The sequence below is a fragment of the Rousettus aegyptiacus genome, unplaced genomic scaffold (assembly GCF_014176215.1).
Source record: "Rousettus aegyptiacus isolate mRouAeg1 unplaced genomic scaffold, mRouAeg1.p scaffold_m13_p_14, whole genome shotgun sequence".
Lineage (NCBI taxonomy): Eukaryota > Metazoa > Chordata > Mammalia > Chiroptera > Pteropodidae > Rousettus > Rousettus aegyptiacus.
The window spans coordinates 58,418,148-58,437,040 of NW_023416289.1; the positions used below are offsets into that span (position 1 = coordinate 58,418,148).

At 52.9% G+C, this 18,893-nt stretch overlaps 1 protein-coding gene across 3 annotated transcripts in view; it reads right to left on the minus strand.

The window, feature by feature from the left end:
- IGF1R (insulin like growth factor 1 receptor) overlaps positions 1-18,893 on the minus strand; it is a 224,543-nt gene that overhangs the window by 18,932 nt on the left and 186,718 nt on the right. The window contains exons 11-19 of one of the 3 annotated variants that reach the window (XM_036232021.1): positions 14,296-14,576; positions 13,357-13,493; positions 12,767-12,926; positions 8,997-9,099; positions 8,389-8,453; positions 4,390-4,619; positions 3,957-4,067; positions 1,831-1,929; positions 771-930 (exon numbers count right to left, since the gene is read on the minus strand). In XM_036232021.1, coding sequence (XP_036087914.1) covers positions 771-930; positions 1,831-1,929; positions 3,957-4,067; positions 4,390-4,619; positions 8,389-8,453; positions 8,997-9,099; positions 12,767-12,926; positions 13,357-13,493; positions 14,296-14,576 — 1,346 coding nt within the window. Of the gene's footprint in view, positions 1-770; positions 931-1,830; positions 1,930-3,956; positions 4,068-4,389; positions 4,620-8,388; positions 8,460-8,996; positions 9,100-12,766; positions 12,927-13,356; positions 13,494-14,295; positions 14,577-18,893 lie in introns of all 3 variants that reach the window. The other 2 variants (XM_036232020.1, XM_036232022.1) reach the window with 2 other exon arrangements.

Here is an 18,893-nt window from a genome sequence, read left to right on the forward strand (position 1 = left end):
CAGATAAACACTCGGTAGTTTTCTGAACCGTCAGCATCTCACTGTGAGAAGATAAGATTTCCGGTGAGAGCAGGTGGCTTCCTCAGCGGCCCGAGGTGCTGTGAGTTCCTATCAGGCGGATTAAACCAAACCTAAAGGCCGAAATGGATCCCTGACCAGTGATGGAGAGGGCAGTGGGCGGTGGTGACAGGGGTGTCACCGGCAGGTGGGGCGGCTGGGTAAGCACGACAACGGAGGGGTCAGGAGCCCGGCGGCGGCCGGCCTGGGTGTGAGCCGGGTGAGCAGCGCTCTCCCCGCGCCGGAGGGGCTGCCGCCTCCCCGCCGCCGCTCCCGCTCTGTGCAGGGCCTTCCCCATTGAGGGACATCACGTCTTAGAAAGCGCCATGGACCCCTGGAGGGGGGCGGTGCTCCTGTACGCTAGGAAAGCTGGAGGGAACACTGGGAGTTGGACGGGGTGACTTTTATTCCCGAGGCGAAATCCCCCGAGGACACCGTCTCGATTGTTTCTGTGACCAATACTCGGCCCTGTTCTGCCAGGAGACGAGGCCCCGTGGCCTCGGCACCTCCTGGCTCACCGCCCGACCTGCCGTACCCACGGGCCAGCAGGATTAGAACCAGCCCAGCCAGGTCGTCTGCGACTATCCAGCCACTGAGCAGTGACAGTCCCCTGAGGGCAGGACTTCACACTCGCAGGCAGGCCAGCGCCAACTCGGTCCCTAAAACACGTGGGAGTCGCGTTTTTGCTCACGCCCGAGAAGCTGGGGACTCACCTCCGATTTTGACGGTGAAATCCTCGGCCACCATGCAGTTGCGGGCGGCCAGGTCCCTGTGCACGAACTTGTTGGCGTTGAGGTACGCCATGCCGTCCGCGATCTCTCCTGCCATCTGGATCATCTTGCTCAGGCTTGGAGGGATGAGCACCACATTATTCTGTTGGAGGTTAAAAAAAAAAAAAAAAAGTCACTTGCAAAATCACGCGTTATTTCAGGGTTTGCACATCCACCTTTGCTCTGTGACTCTGAGCCCCGCGGGTCATGCTGCTAAGGAACCAGGCCTTGCTCAGAAGGAAAGGGTTATTATCGAGACCGTGGCATCTGGTTCAGGGTCAAGTCACGCACCTGCCGGCTGACCACATCACACAGGGCTGCAGAGAGAAACGCCAAGTAATGCAACTAGGTTCCAGCCTTTTCCATTTGGGGTGGGATAAAAATTACTTCAAGTGCAACACGTAGTTTCTGATACACAGGATTCTTGCTTACTCAAATTCCTATCTGTTTATCTGTTCCTTTTATTGCTATAATAAAAGTATAAGTCACAGAGGGAGAGACTATCACAAAGGCTGTGTGGCAATAAGCAAATGCGTCTCTCAAATCGACAACGTGTGTTCTTTCCCACATAAGCACTGTTATAAATTTAATCTCTTCCTTTTTCTTCAATTTGCTTCTGACGTACAAAAATATCAAGATTAATTTTTTTTTTCCACCATACGACGTGGCATTCCTCGGATTATTATTTTGTGTGGGCAAAGAGGAAAAAAAGCATTTGACGACTTCACTCCAACGGAAGTTTTTTCTGGAGCGAGACCAAGGCTAAACGGTGACAAGTAACGCGGACAAACATCCTCTCTTTGCAGAGGAGGCCAATGTACCAGCTTTGGAACTGAAGAGAAATACCCCTAAACCATAATAAATCCACTTAGAAAAATGCTTTACATAAAACGTAGTCCCAAGTCTCTCCATCCTAAAAAAAAAAAAAAGTACAGAAACTGATCACCACCCCACAGTTTAGATGCTGACCACCCCTTGCTCATACGAGCACAAGAGATGTTACCTCAGTTTTCTTGGCCACACGGCGTCTCTTAGAACGCTGAAAAGCCCTCTTGCTGTGACAGGTCCCATGTGTCACCTCTCCAGCTCCAACCCTGTGGGCCTGAGACAGGGCATGTCTGGGCTTTAGGATCAGACCAGACCGTCTGGGCTCTTCCACACAGCGACCAAGGCAGGGTCACTATTGGGAGGATGAGCTGGGACCAGTCACGGACGGTGCCCGCTGGCTTCATCGGAGGTCCTGGCTAGCCCCGGGAAGCCGCCTATAATTCTGCAGCCCGCACCCCGCGCACATTTGAGGAGACTATCAAGACTGTGTCTGGCGATTGAAACTACTGATCGCTGAGCTGACTGGAGGAAGTAAGATGGCATCCTCAAGCGTAAGCCAAAACTACCGGGAGCCTCGTTGAGACAAGTTTTGCTATATCGGGATGTGACAGTCCCTTTTAACCTTCTCGGGGCTTCAGATATGCTCGGGCCACTAGGGCATCTGCAGGTGACACGTGAAGTTTCTGCTCATTCTGTTCAAGGCAGGGAGTACTACAACGAGGTGTTCACTAGAAGTGGGCGCTCACAATTGATGTGGAACACAGGGTCGATAAGAGGAACCTGATTCTAAGTACGGAAAGAGAGGGCTGGCATTTGGTCTGTAATTGGCTTCGAGCTGCTCATGACACGTATCCACAAGCACCCACACGTAGCCAGGTAAAGGAGCCAATCTTAACCTGGGGCGGGGGGCGAGATGCTGGGTAGACTATAACGAAACCGTCAGGCGAGCATGTGCATTTTTACACCTGACGTTGAGTGAGGACAAGTTGGAATCTCACAAATCTTCATGTGAATTTTCAGTCTCTAAAGGAATTCTGTCATCGTCCTGTCCAACTCTCTTATTGTACACATTAGGAAACTGAGGGCTGCAGGGAGGGACGGACTGCTTGTCCCACATTTTTAACCTGTGCCTGAAACTGACGATGAAGGGGGCAAGGGTCGCATGCTTTTCAGAGGTGCCTGGAATGACTCAGTAACAAACATACTGCCCTGTCTCCAGCCACCTGTCTGGCTAAGCTTTTCTCCTTGCTGGCTTCCCACAAATGTCATCTGCTGTGAACAGAGGAAGCCACACATGAATGGGTACGCAGAAGTGAAATTAAGAAACTACGACTGGGAAGATGGTAAGGTTTCAAACTAAAAGAAGACAACGAAGATTGGGCTCAGAGAAGAGCTACGGAAATCCAAACGGGACTGAGAAGAAGGGTTCTTGGGAACGTGGGGGCAGCCACAAGGGACTTCCTCAGCAGGGAGCCAAGTCAGGGTGAGTGACGCCACCGGACCCTCCGAGGCAGCCAAACGACAGGCAGAGGGTTGCTGGTGTTATTTCTAAGTTATTTCTCTGCCAGTTCATTCTTAGAATCACTTGCATAAGAAGTCATGCCTCTAATGTGTTAAAACGTTGGCTTGTGGGTTCATGCTACAGAAGTGGGGACACCAGGGTGACGGAAGAAAAACCGCAGAGGACTTCAGCAGATGTGGGATCTGAAGCTCAAAACACAGAGGGATAGAGGGATTTTTTTTTTTTTTTTTACTAGACTAAGCAGAGATCGTGCGGCCGAGGTGATGATCGGGCAGAGCCACAATCAGGTCACAGACTCAGGATGGAGCCTGACTCGTGAGGGGGTGACCCGCCCCGACCCCCCCATCTTCTGCCTCTGCCACAAACACAGCTCTGAGCCTCAGGCTGTGCCTGGGGTGAAAAGCTGAGCAGAACGAGGTGAGCGGGGACGCACTCAGAGACCCCCAACGAGAGAAAGGCCGGGTAAGCGAGGAGAGGAGCAGTCAGTGGAGGACACACACGGTCACGCCTGGCCAGGGGGCCGGGACAGGCTGCCGGAGGCAGAGGGAAGGAGTACACAGAGGCGTGTTAGGAAAGAGGGGACCTGAGGCACGGCATGTGCCCCTCACCGAAGTTCAAGGCCTCTCCCTAGTCTGCGAAGGCCCCACAGGCAAGCATGCAGCAAGAGACGCGGGGTGCTGGAGCAAGCAGAGAGAGGTAAAGACGCAGTGTCATCTGGCAGAAGGTCCTCAGGGGACAAGGACAGATAATGGGCACAGTCGGTTAAAGCCGAAACGTACCTCCACTTCAGGCCTCATGGACCGGAGATAACTCTTGAGATCGCCCCGGGTCATCAGTTCCATGATGACCAGCGTCGGCTGGCCCTGGGACACCACACCCAGCAGCCGCACCTGGGAGGGATGACAGAGAGGACTCAGGACGTGAGAGTTGCCCGCGCCTGTCGCCGGCCCCTCCCCCCACCGGAACAGCGTGCGCGGGGCTGGGACCTGCGGGCCAGCGGCAGAGCCCGGGCGACTGGACCATTAGACCCACGGAGGCAGCCGGGGTCTGCATCGCACCTGAAGCCCCGTGTGTACAGGTGCCGGGGGCAACAGTGAGGGAGATGGGGGGCTCCACGGAAGATGGTGGGGGCGGTCACCCCCCGGTGCCCCCGGGGGCCCCGGGGAAGCATTCTCCCCGAGTGGGGCGCTGCCTCCTCGGGGGCGTTCTCACCACATGGTGACAGTTGAACTCCTTCATCACCGAAGCCTCGTTCAGAAACTCGATCCTCTCGCGCATGCTCGCCGCCTCGTTCACCGTTTTAATGGCCACTCTGGTTTCGGGCTCGTCCTTGACGACGCCCTTGGCCACGCCCTCGTACACCATCCCGAAGGAGCCCTGGCCCAGCTCCCGGTTCATGGTGATCTTGTCGCGGGCCACCTCCCACTCGTCGGGCACGTACACTGGAGAAGAAGACGCCAGGGCTGAGACGCTGTGGCCGCCAGCGCCTGGGCGCGGCGCGATCCCGGGGGGACCTCCGCGCCGGAGCACCCAGACGCCGCCGCCTAGGGCCCCCCTCGGCGCACAGCGCGGCGCGATCACTGGGCTCGTTCTGAAACCGCTCATGTGCTCAAAGGCAACTGTACAGCCATCTTTCAAATCTTCCAGGATTCCTAGAAAATCTGACGGTCCTGACAGCATGGAGTAACAACCAGAAGGCAGTTCAAATAGGAAATTCACGCTGGATTTCGCCAACTTACTGCAAAAGATAATCTGACTATTTCGATAACTTTTATACTGATTATACAGTAAAACTGACAATGCCTTGGATCTACTGGGTTGAATAAAACACTACCATTTATTTCACTACTCGTTTCTTCTTCCTTTTTTCCTGTGACTTCTAGAAATTGTAAGGTTACATATGGGACTGGCAATGTATTTCCATGCAGCGCTGTTCTAGTCTATACAAAGAACCTCCAGCCTCGCCGGCCCAAGACTTTGGGCATCTGATAAGGCAGAGAAGCACCAGAGCTCTGCACCGAGGGGCATCCCGTGGGGACCAGCAGGGAGCGGCAGCCGTCGAGAAGTGGGGTCGCCCCAGGGCTATGGCCTGTGCTCTGTGAGCCCAGGTACCTCCCGCCACGGGCTGAGGGAGTGGGCAGTAAGTCATGCTGAGGACTCAGCCTGATTATGGTTTCCTCGCCAGTCTAGGTGCTTCCGGTCAGATTCAGTCCGGTTTAAGAAAAAAAAGAAAGACAAAATGCCAGGCAGGAAGGAAGGAAGGAGAAAGGAAGAGAGAAGGAAAGGAGAAGGCTGATGAGAAAGAAGACGAAACAGAGAATCCTTCCACAACTAATGGGCAGGGGGAAAACCCAAATGCAATCAAGCTGTTCCGGGAGCGCCACAAGAAAGGTCCATCACACTCCTGCCCATCCAATGCCAGTGCCTGCATCTCTGCCGGAAGGGGCGCCCCCTGCAGGCCGCACGGCACACTGCGGCTGGTGAGCAGCTGGTTCTGGCTCTGACAGGCAGCAGGGCTGAGGACCTGGGACGGAGACAGGTGGCTTCCCCGCTTTCACAGGCCGACCTTGCGGGCTGCGGCTGCATGCGCCGGACGCCGAGGACGCAGGCTACCGACCGCCTTCCAATACCCCAAGTCTCCAGCCTCTACCTTTACGTGACGCTTTAAAGGAGACAGGTCTATCAATCAGGCCCAGTTCACGCCTCTGAGTTGTGTCCAATGCGGACTATCTTAGTTGATCTAGAATTTTCTTGCTTACGATTTATGTTTCGGAATCTCACAAACGGACGTCCACCTTCCATGTGGCTTAGGTGGTTTCCAGCCCTGAGGAGGAGGCTGGTGCTCCTTCAGGAGGGTAAGCCTGCAAGACTCAGCACAACACCCCTCAGGACGTATACAAAGACACTGTCTAGATCCATTTATCTCTGAAAACCCAGGCTTGCCTTTAATCGGAATTAACGATGTAGCAGGCCATAAAGCACGGAGTTAGAGACCCTCGCGCTCACAACTTGGGAGGTCTCTGAAGCCAATAGCCAGAACCCTTTCCTCTGCATTCAACTCAACAGTTCTGATTTTAACCAGAAGCCTGAAGCCAGGCCAGCCAGCAGGGGTTTATGGCACACTGTTATCAGCACTTCCCTGGAAGGGATTTGCAGTGCGCTCTGGAGAATGAAGACATGCAGATTCGTGTTCACAGAAGGAAGTTTTAAAAGCATTTTTGAACTTGCAATGTCCTTTTGCCGCCCCTTGAGGAAATGAGCAAGGAGGTGCTTGTCAAAAGGCCGTATAAATCGGGTTCAAATGAGGTGACAGGGCTCCTACCTGCTGGCCTGGGCGACAGTAAGTGTGCTTTTTGTTTGTTTTGTTTCTACAAGAGAATCGAGACATGTTATGAAAGCATTGTGGAAAGACAGAAAATTTGAAATCAAACCCCCATTAGAGTCTGATATTGTTTTAACACTCTCTCTAAACTTCCAGGACACTTCAGAGTCAAAGCTACAAACGCCAGTCTTCTGTGCTTGATTTCAAAGCAGAGCAGGTTCTCTAGAAGGTTCTTATACCACCCTTACAGAGAGGGGAAGTGGCCTTGCATTTCCTCTATAAATGCCACTGAGTGTGTGATGACTCCTTACCTTCATTTTTTAAAAAGCTATTATTTGTATAAATAAACAACACATAAAAACCTTCTTGCTTTTTTAAAGAAAAAAATCCTCTACAAATAACTACTCTTTAACTTTGGTGTGTATCTTTCCAGAATGTTCTCTATGCTTTATATATATACACATATGTACAGAGGTACATATATAGGGCATAGGGGTGCGTGTATGTGTCTATATGTGCACATATATATTGTTTATTACACATACAACTTCGTGAGACCTTTCTAGAAACTGCAATAATGTCCTTATTATCCTGCACTTGACTTCCATTCAGAGGAGGCCGCCCTTTGATTGGCTTCAACAGAAACACGACTGAATTCGAAATGATCAAAGAAATCAGAGGAAAGCTCTATACACTGACACAGCGCTTTTAAATGGTCGACGTGTTTTCTCATGTTTTCTGACCCGACCAGCATAAGCGATTCGAATAATCGAGACAGGCGCACATCTCCTGCACGCCTAGCTTCACCTGTCCTGAAGGGAGAAAGAGGCAAACCCTGTTTCAAAGCACATCCGCCCGCTTTCACGCACTGGTTCATTCATGTGACAAACCAGATCCAGCTCCTCCCCGGGGGCCAGCTTCCCTGGCCACCCCGAGGACCTCACGGTGCTTTCCCACGGTGACTGCATCACACCGTCAAGAAGACGCCAGGGACCGAGTCGCTCTGACTTCTCAGCTGCCTCTATGGGACCTGAGCAAGCTTCTCCTCTTGAGCCCCAGGTCCCCGCCTGCAGACAGATGGGCATACACAAGGATCCCCAACCCCCAGGCCATAGACCGGTACCGGTCCGTGGCCTGTTAGGATGTAAGGACTAACGGGACCACGTTTGGAATAGCAAAGTGTCAGTTAACAGCGCCTACATTCCTGGATGCCATGAGCAATGCACCAACCCAACTTACTTTTAAAGTTTGGATTTAAGTACGCTAGAAAGACAGCCCAAAAAAAAAAAAAAAAAAAAAAGGTAAATAACCATTGACTGCTACCCAGCTTCCAACTCAGGCCTTCTTAGCCATTTAAATAACAGCTCTCGCTACTTAGTCATTACCAAAGAAATGGGCCGTGAGTATGTAAATCATATGACCCCATCAGGAGGGAACGAAAAACAGAGAAACTGTGAGATCAAACAATGCGGAGGAGCCGAAAGTGATCAAAGACGATTACAACGGTATGAAACTCAGGCTGAAACTAGTTCAAAAGAACTGTTTTGTCAGCTGCAGTGTATCCTCTGACTGGATGTCAACAATTTAACAGCTTTTTTCATTTTAGCAACAAAATTTCAAGCCGTTAAATAAACTGATTTACATGCTGGCCACACTCCTCTCTGAAGCCTGATTTTCCTTGGAGCCTCTCAAACAGTTGCAGAATTTTTGAGATGTTCAGTGAACTGCTAAAAACTTTGGGGGGGAGGGTAAAAGGAAAGTGTTAGTGAAGATGTATCTGAGGCTATAGGTCCCTCAAAATCATGCAGACCCCTTCCCCTACAGCAATCCTCCCAAAGCTCCCCGATCAGGCCCCCCCCCCCAACAATGACTATAGCCAAGAAGCTCACCGTCAGCCGCGCTGAAGTATTCAGGGTTAACAGATGCATACAGCACTCCATTGCCCAGTCTGTTACTGTTTCTGTCAAAAATGACAAAGTTAAGGCCGAAAAAAACCTTCATCGCTATACATTTCTGTGCGCCTGTGAACTTGCATCGGAGTCCTACCCTTTTTATTTATTGTCTCATAAAGTATCAGGAGAAAGGGCGTGAAGTGAGCTTAGGGCCACCTGGCTGTCACCTACAGGCCTAGGGCATTAGCGGACATTTGCTAACGCGCTTTTGGGCTTCTGCAGGGCCTCAGAGCAGTTTTAAGAAACGCTCGTTTACTTCACTGGAAAAATCACAACGGTTATTTGATGGAGAGGGCCACACCGTGAGGTTTGGAAAACCTTTGCATCAGCAGTAGGATCTGTGTGACAAAGTGGCCGGGGAGGGGGTGATCCATACTCTCCAAAAAATACACTTGTTGTTGACTCGTTAGTAAATGTCTCGTTTCCGTGAAGACCGTTGGATCGGAAAATCAGGGTTTCCAATCCACCAGGTCGTTCCTCAGAAAGTTGACCGTAAGCTCAGTTTCACATCCTCATACCACCTAGCCACGAAACGGGTCACTCACCTTTTCCGGTGGAAGACATACAACATTATCACCAGCCCCGCCACTATCAGCAGGATGGCAACGGGCAGGGCGATCACCAGATGCGTGAAATTTTCATAGGTCGCTGCGGAAACAAAGGGTGACGGTCAGCGTCGCTGGGTGGGCAAGCTGCCCATTTCGCGTTTTAAACATTTAGCTGGAAACACGAAAATAAACACACAAAACCCTGACAATTCTTCTACTGCCCTAGCTTGAACTAGAAATTCTGACGGTAAGCAGTGTTAGAAATGAGAGCAAAAACACTAAGTTTTCTTAATCTGGGGGGAAAAAAAAAAAAAGATTACGAAAGTACAGACTGGGGAGTAAACGAGTAAACTCGTTTTTATTTTTAAAGTCTAGTGTATTTTTGAAATAATAGTTTAAATGATGGGCTCAAGTAAAGTAATCCTAGTACGCGGTTAATAACTGTTAAGAGAAATGCATACATTTGTTAAAAAAAAAAAAAGAACAGATTCTTACATATACAGAGCTCAAGCTGTCTGACCTTTTTATCTATTTTAAGACAGTTCCACAGGAAATGTAAAATAACAAAAAACAGCTAGAAGTACCCCTTGCCAAAGTCGCTCTGAATTCTCCCCAAACGTTAGAGTCCAGTTACGAGCCCGAGACCACAGAGCTCACTGCAGTACCTGCTTGTCACCATCACCAGCACTCATGACAGATGTCAGGCTGGACATTGGGGACATTGATTCACGCCTTGGAAAATGCTGCCAGGTGCAGGAAACCAAGACGCCCACGAGCAGCATAACGACCAGAGAAGGGGACCGTACAGACCGCAAGGATGCAGAGGGGACAGGTGCGGAGGGCGGAGGCAGAAGATTTCCCTGGCACACAGGGCTGGATGGGGACCTTGCAGGGCAGAAGTCGGGCTGGCTCCCCAGGGGCCTTGTCCAAGCTAAGCCATTCAAATCTTGTCATGTAGCTTAAGACGTGCCAGGGGGCGCTCTCCAGCCCCTCAGCGCACTGTTCAGATGGTGTGTGGCGAGATGGCCGTGCTGAGGGCATCCTGGAGGAGGCTAGCAGGGGAAGGAGCCGCTGCCTGCCTTGGAGGGCTCTAGGGGGCGTTAGGGGACCTGGGCATATTCTGTGCTACCCAGCTCAGAGCTCACTGAGAAGTCACTGCTCCTCCCTACAAACGAGGAGGACAGAAGTGAGCTGCCGTCCTCAGGGTCACATGCGCAGCTGGTCACACGGCCCTAGGATTGGAACCCGGGCTCCCTGTACCCACAGTCCGACTTGCCCCAGGAAGCAAGCACCCTGGAGGCAGAGCTGAGGCGGTGGTGATGGCAACGGAGGCTGAATTTCCGGAGGCGTTTAAGAGGCAGATTCAGAGAGCTGGGTGTGAATGGGAAATAGGGAGCCTGAGAGAAAGAACGGGCGTGGCTTGGGGCGGGGCGTGGCTTTGGTGGGCGTGGCTTTGGTGGGCGTGGATTGGGCGGGGCCTAGATTATGAGGCCACCTCCTGAGCTCAGACACTAAGAACACAGAGATGATTTGAGGGTAGCAACTGTGGTTCCGGTTTTGTGCATGAGGAGTGTGAGGTGCCCACGGGGAACCCAAACGGAGACGTCTACGTGGAGATGGCGTTGGAACTCATTGGGGACCAAGTTACTCGTCAATGCGAATCACTCGCCCATGAGTATCTTGCCACTGAAAACTATTCCTATCATTACTCTTTAAGGACGATTAAAGCTCTTTTCATTTTTTTTTAATTTAAAGACATTTTTTATCAAATAGCTCTCAGCATAGATGGATATGGCAGCCTCCTGCATTTTCCAGTTCTCGACAATACAAGTTACCACTGCCTTCGAGAAGCTGCTGGTGTTGCCCCCCCCTGCCCCCGCCCGAGAACTATTTCTTATATTTGTGTCACTGAGGCTACTGACGAGGTTGTACCATGTTCTTTTCAACTTTCGTATTGCCACAGGGACACGGAGAAACTGGAACACGTCCAGAGAAGAACAAAATGATTAAACGGCTAGAAAATTGGTCTCTGAGAAAAGGCCCAAAGCCTGAGATTATTTAGTCTGGAGAAGAAAAGTCTGAAGAGCGATTTCACAATCCGCAAGCACAGGAAGAGCTCCTGAAAGGGGGAGAACTTGCCAGAACGCTTCTACATCTCCCGTTTCCTCGCGGGGTTTAAACGAGGGGACAGGCGACCGAATGAGATGGGGGAGGGTGGGGGGGAGTCACGTCTGATGGAAGGGAGAACCCCCGACAGCAAAGGGCGCGTTCGGATCCGGTTTCCCATGGCGTGTGGCAAACTTCTGCTGGGAGGAGCCCACCAGACGCTCCTGGGTTTTTCGCTGGTAGCCTAGCACTCACGGGGTTAAAAAACGGGGTGCCGGGGGCAGAGAGAAACATAACGTCTCTACAGATACACCGCAGTCACTGAACCCCAGGAGCCAGCCCAAAGCCAGAGCCCAAGCCCAGGCTCTGTTTCTGAAGGATGGAGGCAGACAGAAGAGGAGAGATGCTAAAGCAACAGGACCCTGGAGAGGGTCCTAGGAAGACGGCGAAGGGCCTAGTGCCGGCACAGGAGGCTGAAGGGGAGGGGCAGGGGAAGGGGACCACGCGGAGAATTCGGACGAAGTGAGTTTGCGGAACTACCTGCCCAAGCATCCGTCTACCCCTAAAACCAGGACCCAGGCACAGGGCCAGGCTCACAAAACGCAGCCTCGAGGCCTGCGGTCCCGTGCACCCTCTCCTTCTTGCGATATCCATTCCTATCAGGGTTTTCCAGTATCATGCACGTCTTTGGTTCTGTTAGGCGTGAACCACGTCGACTGCTGGATCGGTTGAACCCTGAATTTAAAAACTCGGACTCCAGGTCAGGAGGGCACAGATGTGGGCCCCAGCAGGGAGCAGGGCAGTGGGGACTGCCCACCGGACCCAAAAGCCACGCACGAAGCAAGGTGGGGCGGCTCTTCCTTGTGGGAGAGGCAGCGAGAAACACCGATATGCCGAATTTTCTTCCCATTCTCTGAACGTGAAATAATCGAAAAGAACTGGGTTTCTAATAAGGAATAGTAGGACGTCAATATAAAACTAATAGGGAATATTTATGCCACCAGATAAGAGACCGAATTTTCTCGGCCAAGCAAGTATAATAGGGTCCTAGCAGTGCCTATGCGCTTTACAAAACTCAGTTATAAAATATGAGATCCTCGTGGAGAACGGCCTGCTAAGAATTCTGTCTCGCCGACGGTCTGAGCATTGACATGGCCCCGTCTCTGAGCCAGTCACCACCGAGTGCCTCCCACGCACGTCACTGCTGTCGAAGTAGCATCTGCGTTTTACCAACAGGCGGGGCAGGGGACAGTGTCTCACTCAGCCTGGCCTATCACAGACTCTGGCCCTGGAGCAGCAGGCTGGGCCGGGTGGCCCCCGGGTCCCTGTCACCCTTTGGGATTCTAAGCCCTGCATCTGAGCCCTGACAAGGCAGTCGGAGGGATGGTCCACCCCGCGCTTTGTAAAAGGCTCTGGATATTAACGAAGTTGACAGCAAAAGCCACTTGTTCCCTCCCTCAAAAGGCAGTCTCAGATGCTCCCCCTGCCCATAAGATGAGAGAGACTCCAAAAGCGGCAGCCCCGGCCTGTACCCCAAGACGAGGGGATGCCCCCCACCCTGAAAGATGGCCAGCTCGGCTCCAAAGGAAGACAGAAGCCAGGATAAGGCGGGCTCCCCCCTCCAGGCCCAGCGGCTTTCCCCGCTCCTCCCCAGGCCTTACTTTTGGCCTGGACGTAGAAGAACACCGGCTCCGTCCACGACCCGTTTCCGGACAGAGAGGTGGCCTGGATGCGGGCCGTGTAGTTGCCCGGGTTGAGCCGGTTCAGCTTGGCCCCTCCGTGCTTCCGGTATTCCTGCCTGGACACGCATTCCCGCTGGTCCTGAGGCGAGGGAAACAAACGGTCACTCCCCCACAGACGCATGAGAAGCCGGGGACCGGCTGTCCGGGCCGTCACCTCCTGCCTGACAGTGATCCTGATTTGTAAAAAGCGGGGAAGAAACCAAGTCTTCCACGGCAGAAACTTTCAGCACACCTGAGTTTTAACCAAACTTTTTTTTTTTTTTTTTTGGTAACTAAAAAGAACTCCAGAGAGATTAAACATGATTAAGACCAAGCCGGTCTATGCCTAAAGAGCATTTTGTGCAAGCTGAGGACTAACTCAGTTCCTCAAAGGAGAGTCGGTAGAAAAACCCAAAGCCTCACTGACTTAGCACCTTATTTCATCGTTTTAAATCCTAAGCTGACCAGGAGGTGACCTGCGTCACAGTGTAATGGAGACGCCCCCAGACATGGCCACCGCCCCCTCTTACCTCGAGTTGTGATCCGTATTTTATTTCATACATTAGAATTAATCCATTGGGATTCTCAGGTTCCGGCCACTTTAAAAAGATGGAGTTTTCCGGCCGTGGCTCCCAGGTCACTGGCCCAGGAATGTCATCTGCTCCTTCTGTGGGACAATGGACATGGGTGATGAAGTCAGATTCGGGTCTGTCAGGAGGGACGTCGGGTGCGGGCTAACCCGAGGACACCCGCCCCCAAGCCACACGTGCGGGACGGTGACTGCGTCAAGCCCTCGTGAGCCTGCTGCCCGCACGCAGCTGGGGTCCTGCAGTGGGAGCATCTGATGACCCACGGTGGGTCGCGAGATGCCCCGACAGGCCCCCCCACCCCCAACGACAAAGCCTGCTCTCAGGTACTGCGGGAACGCGGTGGCAACGTGAGTCACGTGTTTTGTGGGGGGTGGGGGTCAGCCTCTACCGCGTGGAAAAAGAAACTACGGGACGCTGTCAAACAGAGCAGCACGGAAAAGTGCCGAGTGGGAGAGGCAGCGGCCTGGAGCCTCCAGGCCGCGACCCGGGTCCTTCGCGGTCTTTACGAAGGATGGCCCCCGGCCCGGCCCCCTGAGACGCTGGCCTCTCGCGGCCGCCGTGGACTATTCCCCCAGCGGCCGACTGAAGCGAGGGCGCTTGCTCTCCAGCTTTTGCTTTCTTAAAATGGCAAGCCAAGCGGTGAGCTGAGCGAAAGTCACCGCGATTCACAGCGGGCCTGTCTCTTCCAGGAAGGTGGGGACACGGAGGCCGGAGAGGCTGACAGCCTGGGGGGCAGGGACGTCACGACGGACTGGACCCCATGTCCCGGGCTGCTGGCTCCCCGGCGGCCCGCAGACGGGCTCCCGCTCCCTGATCGGCAGGCCCGAGACCGAGGAGCCCGCGAGCGAGCCGGGGCCGGGCGGCTGGATCGCACCGTACCTGCAGGCATGGTCCTCGCAAACACGAAGTTGGAGGCGCTGCAGCCCAGCTTCTCCGCCTCGTGGTTGCAGCTGTGGATGTCGATGCGGTACAGAGTGAAGGGCTGCAGGTTGGAGATGACCGTCCTCTCCTTGTTGTCCACTCTGCTCTCGTAGAAAGGGAACTCGGACTCCGGCTCGTCCAGGTCCGTGCCGTTGTAGGCGTCCGCCGTGCTGTTCCTGCCTCGGCTGGACATGGTGGTGTTGGCCACCTGCGAGACGTCTCTCCGCTTCCGCTCGGGTCTGCAGGAAAGAGAGGGACGGGGCTCGGAGGTGCTGCCCCCCGCGCCGGTCCCGGCCGGGTCGCAGCGAGCAAAGAAAGTTCTTAACCTCGGGAGAAAAAAAGGAGCCGTTCGGCCCCCGTGGATCAAAACCAACGAATAACACGGGGGTTTCCTTCTCCGAGATTCGCTTCGTTTCCTCTCCCCTGCGAACCTCAGCGTCGCACCCAGGCGGCCCTGGCCCCCGGCGCGGTTACGCGGTCGTACCCAGAGGGGGCGCCCTGCTACCCCATCACAGTGCTGTGACATCGCCCCCCGGGCCTCACGACCCCGCACGTCAGGCGACCAACCTGCTGGCCACGCTGAGGTTCGTTAGGGGCGAGGGGATAGATGAGAGGTGGGGTGCAGGCCCCAGAGAGATGGGCTGGGGCACAGGGGGTTCCAAGGCCCGTGTTTTGGGGGGCTTCTCTGGCCACCTTTGACTGTGGGAAAAAAGATGGCGGCGGCGAGCACGTGCCTGGACACCCCGACCCTTCCCTCCGAAGCTCCCGCTGACGCCCGCCTCCGCCGAGGCCCCAGAGCCTGTATTTTTCACACTCCTGGAGGTCTCTTCCAGCCTGGCTTTACCTCCCAACTCAGCAGCGCCTGCCTGTGGCCTCCCCGGGGCCCTGCCCATGACAGGGACAGACTCGCCGTCATCGAGTAGTGCTAAGAGCAACGGCCACGGAAACAGGACAGCGAAAGGAAATGCATGAAATCACAGACGGGAGGACGTCCGTGCCCAGAAGGGCAGGTGGGGCGGCCCCGGAGCTGGAGAAGGTGACCCTTCTGAGGGCCGCTTTTGTGGGAGGTGGAAGAACGGGCTTTTGGGGGCACCCGCCCCCAGAATCTTAAAAACAGGCTCCTGGCATTTCTAGGAACCAACAGAAATGGAACAGCTACCCTCAGGTTATCCACAGTCAGCCAGCGACCGACCCTCGTCCTGTAAATGGGTAAAGGGCGAGGAACAAAAGGAATGATGAGTCTCCTCTGGGAAAGAAAACCGGGAGCCCAAGGAAATGAGAAACAGGAAGAAATAGGAATGCTCATCAGTTCGTGTATGTGTGTGTTGGGGGGAGAGCGGAAGTTCCCCCCCAAAAGCCACTGGTGGTTCAGGGGGCACTCAGCAGGCTTCTTGCTGGTCCTTCTTCACCTCAAGGTCAAAAACCTGGAGGGAGTAACAGGTGGGGCTTGGGGAAAGGGACCTGTGGTCCCCCAGGCTGCCTGGCCCGTGAATTCCCCTGCAGGAAACACCGCTGCCGTCTTTTATGCCCCGCCCCAAGCATGAACCTTTCCTCGTAGATACGCCCATTCTGCCAGGCGGAGTATCACAAGGTCAAGGCGCGAGGTAATGTCACGACCGAAGCCACTTTCACAAGACTAGGGGAGGAAAGGCCCGGAAATGAGGTTGATAATTCCCCATCCTCGCACCAGTCAACCCAAACCAACTCTCCTGGGAGGGACAGAAAACAAGAAACCACGTTTATTGATCTAGGGAGACCTGTTTTAGACACCGACCAGGACAAATTTCCTGCCTTCTTTTCGAAACCAGAACAACACGCAAAACCAACACAATGGTCACTTGCAACTGAGTAAAAAGTTGCAAAATGATACTGTGTCGAAACCCCTCCCATAGCCGACCCCTCGTTCCCCTGGGACTATACCATCAAGTTCACTGGATGGTTTATTTATTTATAAACACCACACTTCTAGAGACTGCAAAGCTGTTACTACTGACGACAAGTCGGGGACAAAGGAGAGAGGCCACACGGGACGTCATCAGGAAGACGATTACGGGGCAAGCAGAACGGTCCTCCACAGTTCTTTATAAACAGCCACACTTCCAAATGGTGTGGCCGACAGCAGATACCGTCACCAGCTCATCACACCCCCATCTCACAATACAACCTGCTCCTCTCAGAAAAACTCTTAACTCTTCAATATCCATTGACATTTCGGTTACTAAAACCAAATTATACGATTTGAAGAAAAATAAATAAAATAAAGGCAGCGGTCGATGACAGGCATTTACCGTCAAATACTGACTCCAGGGAGTAGCTTATAAACTCCGACTCCCATCTCCCTTCAAAACAGACGGGATGCATCGGATGACGTGTATAATATACTAAATCTGACTTTGACTGGTTTTAGCCCCCAAACAAACTGTGCTTAGAACAAAGTGAAAGAAATAAAAGGGCCTTTGGACAGTTTTGTTGTGAAACAGAAAACCTTCGTGACTCAAGTCCTTCTGGCACCCGGAAACTCCTACCTGAATTGTGTGGGAAATTCTGTGGACATGAGATTTATGCCTCGGTAGGAGGTGTGAAAAGACAAGCCGGAAGTTCTTATAGATTGTGGCCCCTCACCACGGGCAAAATACGATATTTATATCCATTTTATGAAGAAAAGGGACAGGAAGCTGGACTCGAGTGAGGAGGAATCGGCACACAGGAAACTTCTTTTGAACCCAGCCACACGAGCGCAATGCATTAATGACAGCTGCGTCGGCCACAGCTCCGCCTTGACCTTGAGCTCCGCATCTGGTGAGTAAAACGGGCCATGCCTCGTAAGTACGAACTGAGAGCTGGGGGCCTTTTGGCAAAACCTTTCCAAAGCCTGGACTCGCAGCCCAAACCTGGGGCAGACAGGGGCACCAGACAGCAACGTAACCCACAAGCTCCGAGGGAGACGCAACAGACAAGTCCTGCCCCACCTGTTTGGGACGCTCCAAAGCCACCCTCTTCTGTGCCCGCAGGAAGTAACGGTGGCCGAGGCTCTGCTGGCTGGTGTGTGTGTGTGGGGGGGCGGGTATGGCCCATGTGGAGAGGCGATGCCATTGAGGGAAAATGCCTGGATGTGCGGGAAGGTAGGGGCCGCGTCCCATAGCCACCGTTAATTCATCAGGATGTCAGAGAAAAGTCGCTAACCCTGAATTCTGGTTTTGAAACATCTTTGAGCTTTTTTTCCAGCCCTCAGACTTTCCGCTGCTGGGAACCGGTCACGATCTACAGAATATTTGGACTAACACTTGAACCAAAGCCCCATAGTTACTGGCCAACAGGGAATGTCACCGGCGGGGCAGGTCATGGGGTCCGCAATGGGCTCTGACGCCTTGGTGGCTCAGCAGTTTTAACCACTTAGAGAGGACGGCAGGGCCAGAAGGCCACCAAGTGATGAAGAGCCCCATTCTGAAAAGGAAATACTGCCTCCAACTCTGAAAGGTCTTTCTTTCCTATTTCCATGGTTCTTTTTTTTTTTTTCAAAGTAAGATGGCTATCTCTCACTATTACCCAAATATGGGGAAGGTCACTTGACAGGAAAAAAAAAAAATCGTTTTAAAAACCAGCTGCTGTTATAAGCGAAGAAAGCCTTGAAGGGCCAAGTAAGAGCAGAGTGAACAGAAGCTGCAGGCTTCTGGTGCCTCTCAGATGGATGGATGGATGATGGATGGATGGATGATGGATAGATGGATGATGGATAGATGGATGGATGGATGATGGATGGATGGATGGATGGATGGATGACAGATGGATGATGGATGGATGGATGGATGATGGATGGATGGATGGATGGATGATGGATGGATGATAGATGGATGGATGGATGGATGGATGGATGATGGATGGATGATGGATGGATGGATGGATGGATGGATGGATGGATGGATGATGGATGATGGATGGATGATGGATGATGGATGATGGATGATGGATGATGGATGGATGGATGGATGGATGATGGATGGATGGATAGATGGATGGATGGATGGATGGATGGATGATGGATGGATGGATGATGGATGGATGATGGATGGATGGATGGATGGATGATGGATGGATGGATGGATGGATGGATGATGGATGGATGGATGGATGATGGATGGATGGATGATGGATGGATGGATGATGGATGGATGATGGATGGATGGATGATGGATGGATGGATGGATGGATGGATGATGGATGGATGGATGGATGGATGGATGGATGGATGATGGATGGATGGATGATGGATGGATGATGGATGGATGGATGATGGATGGATGGATGATGGATGGATGATGGATGGATGGATGGATGGATGGATAGATGGATGGATGGATGGATGGATGATGGATGGATGATGGATGGATGGATGGATGGATGGATGATGGATGGATAGATGGATGGATGGATGGATGGATGGATGGATGATGGATGGATGATGGATGGATGGATGATGGATAGATGGATGGATGGATGATGGATGGATGGATGGATGATGGATGGATGGATGGATGATGGATGGATGGATGATGGAT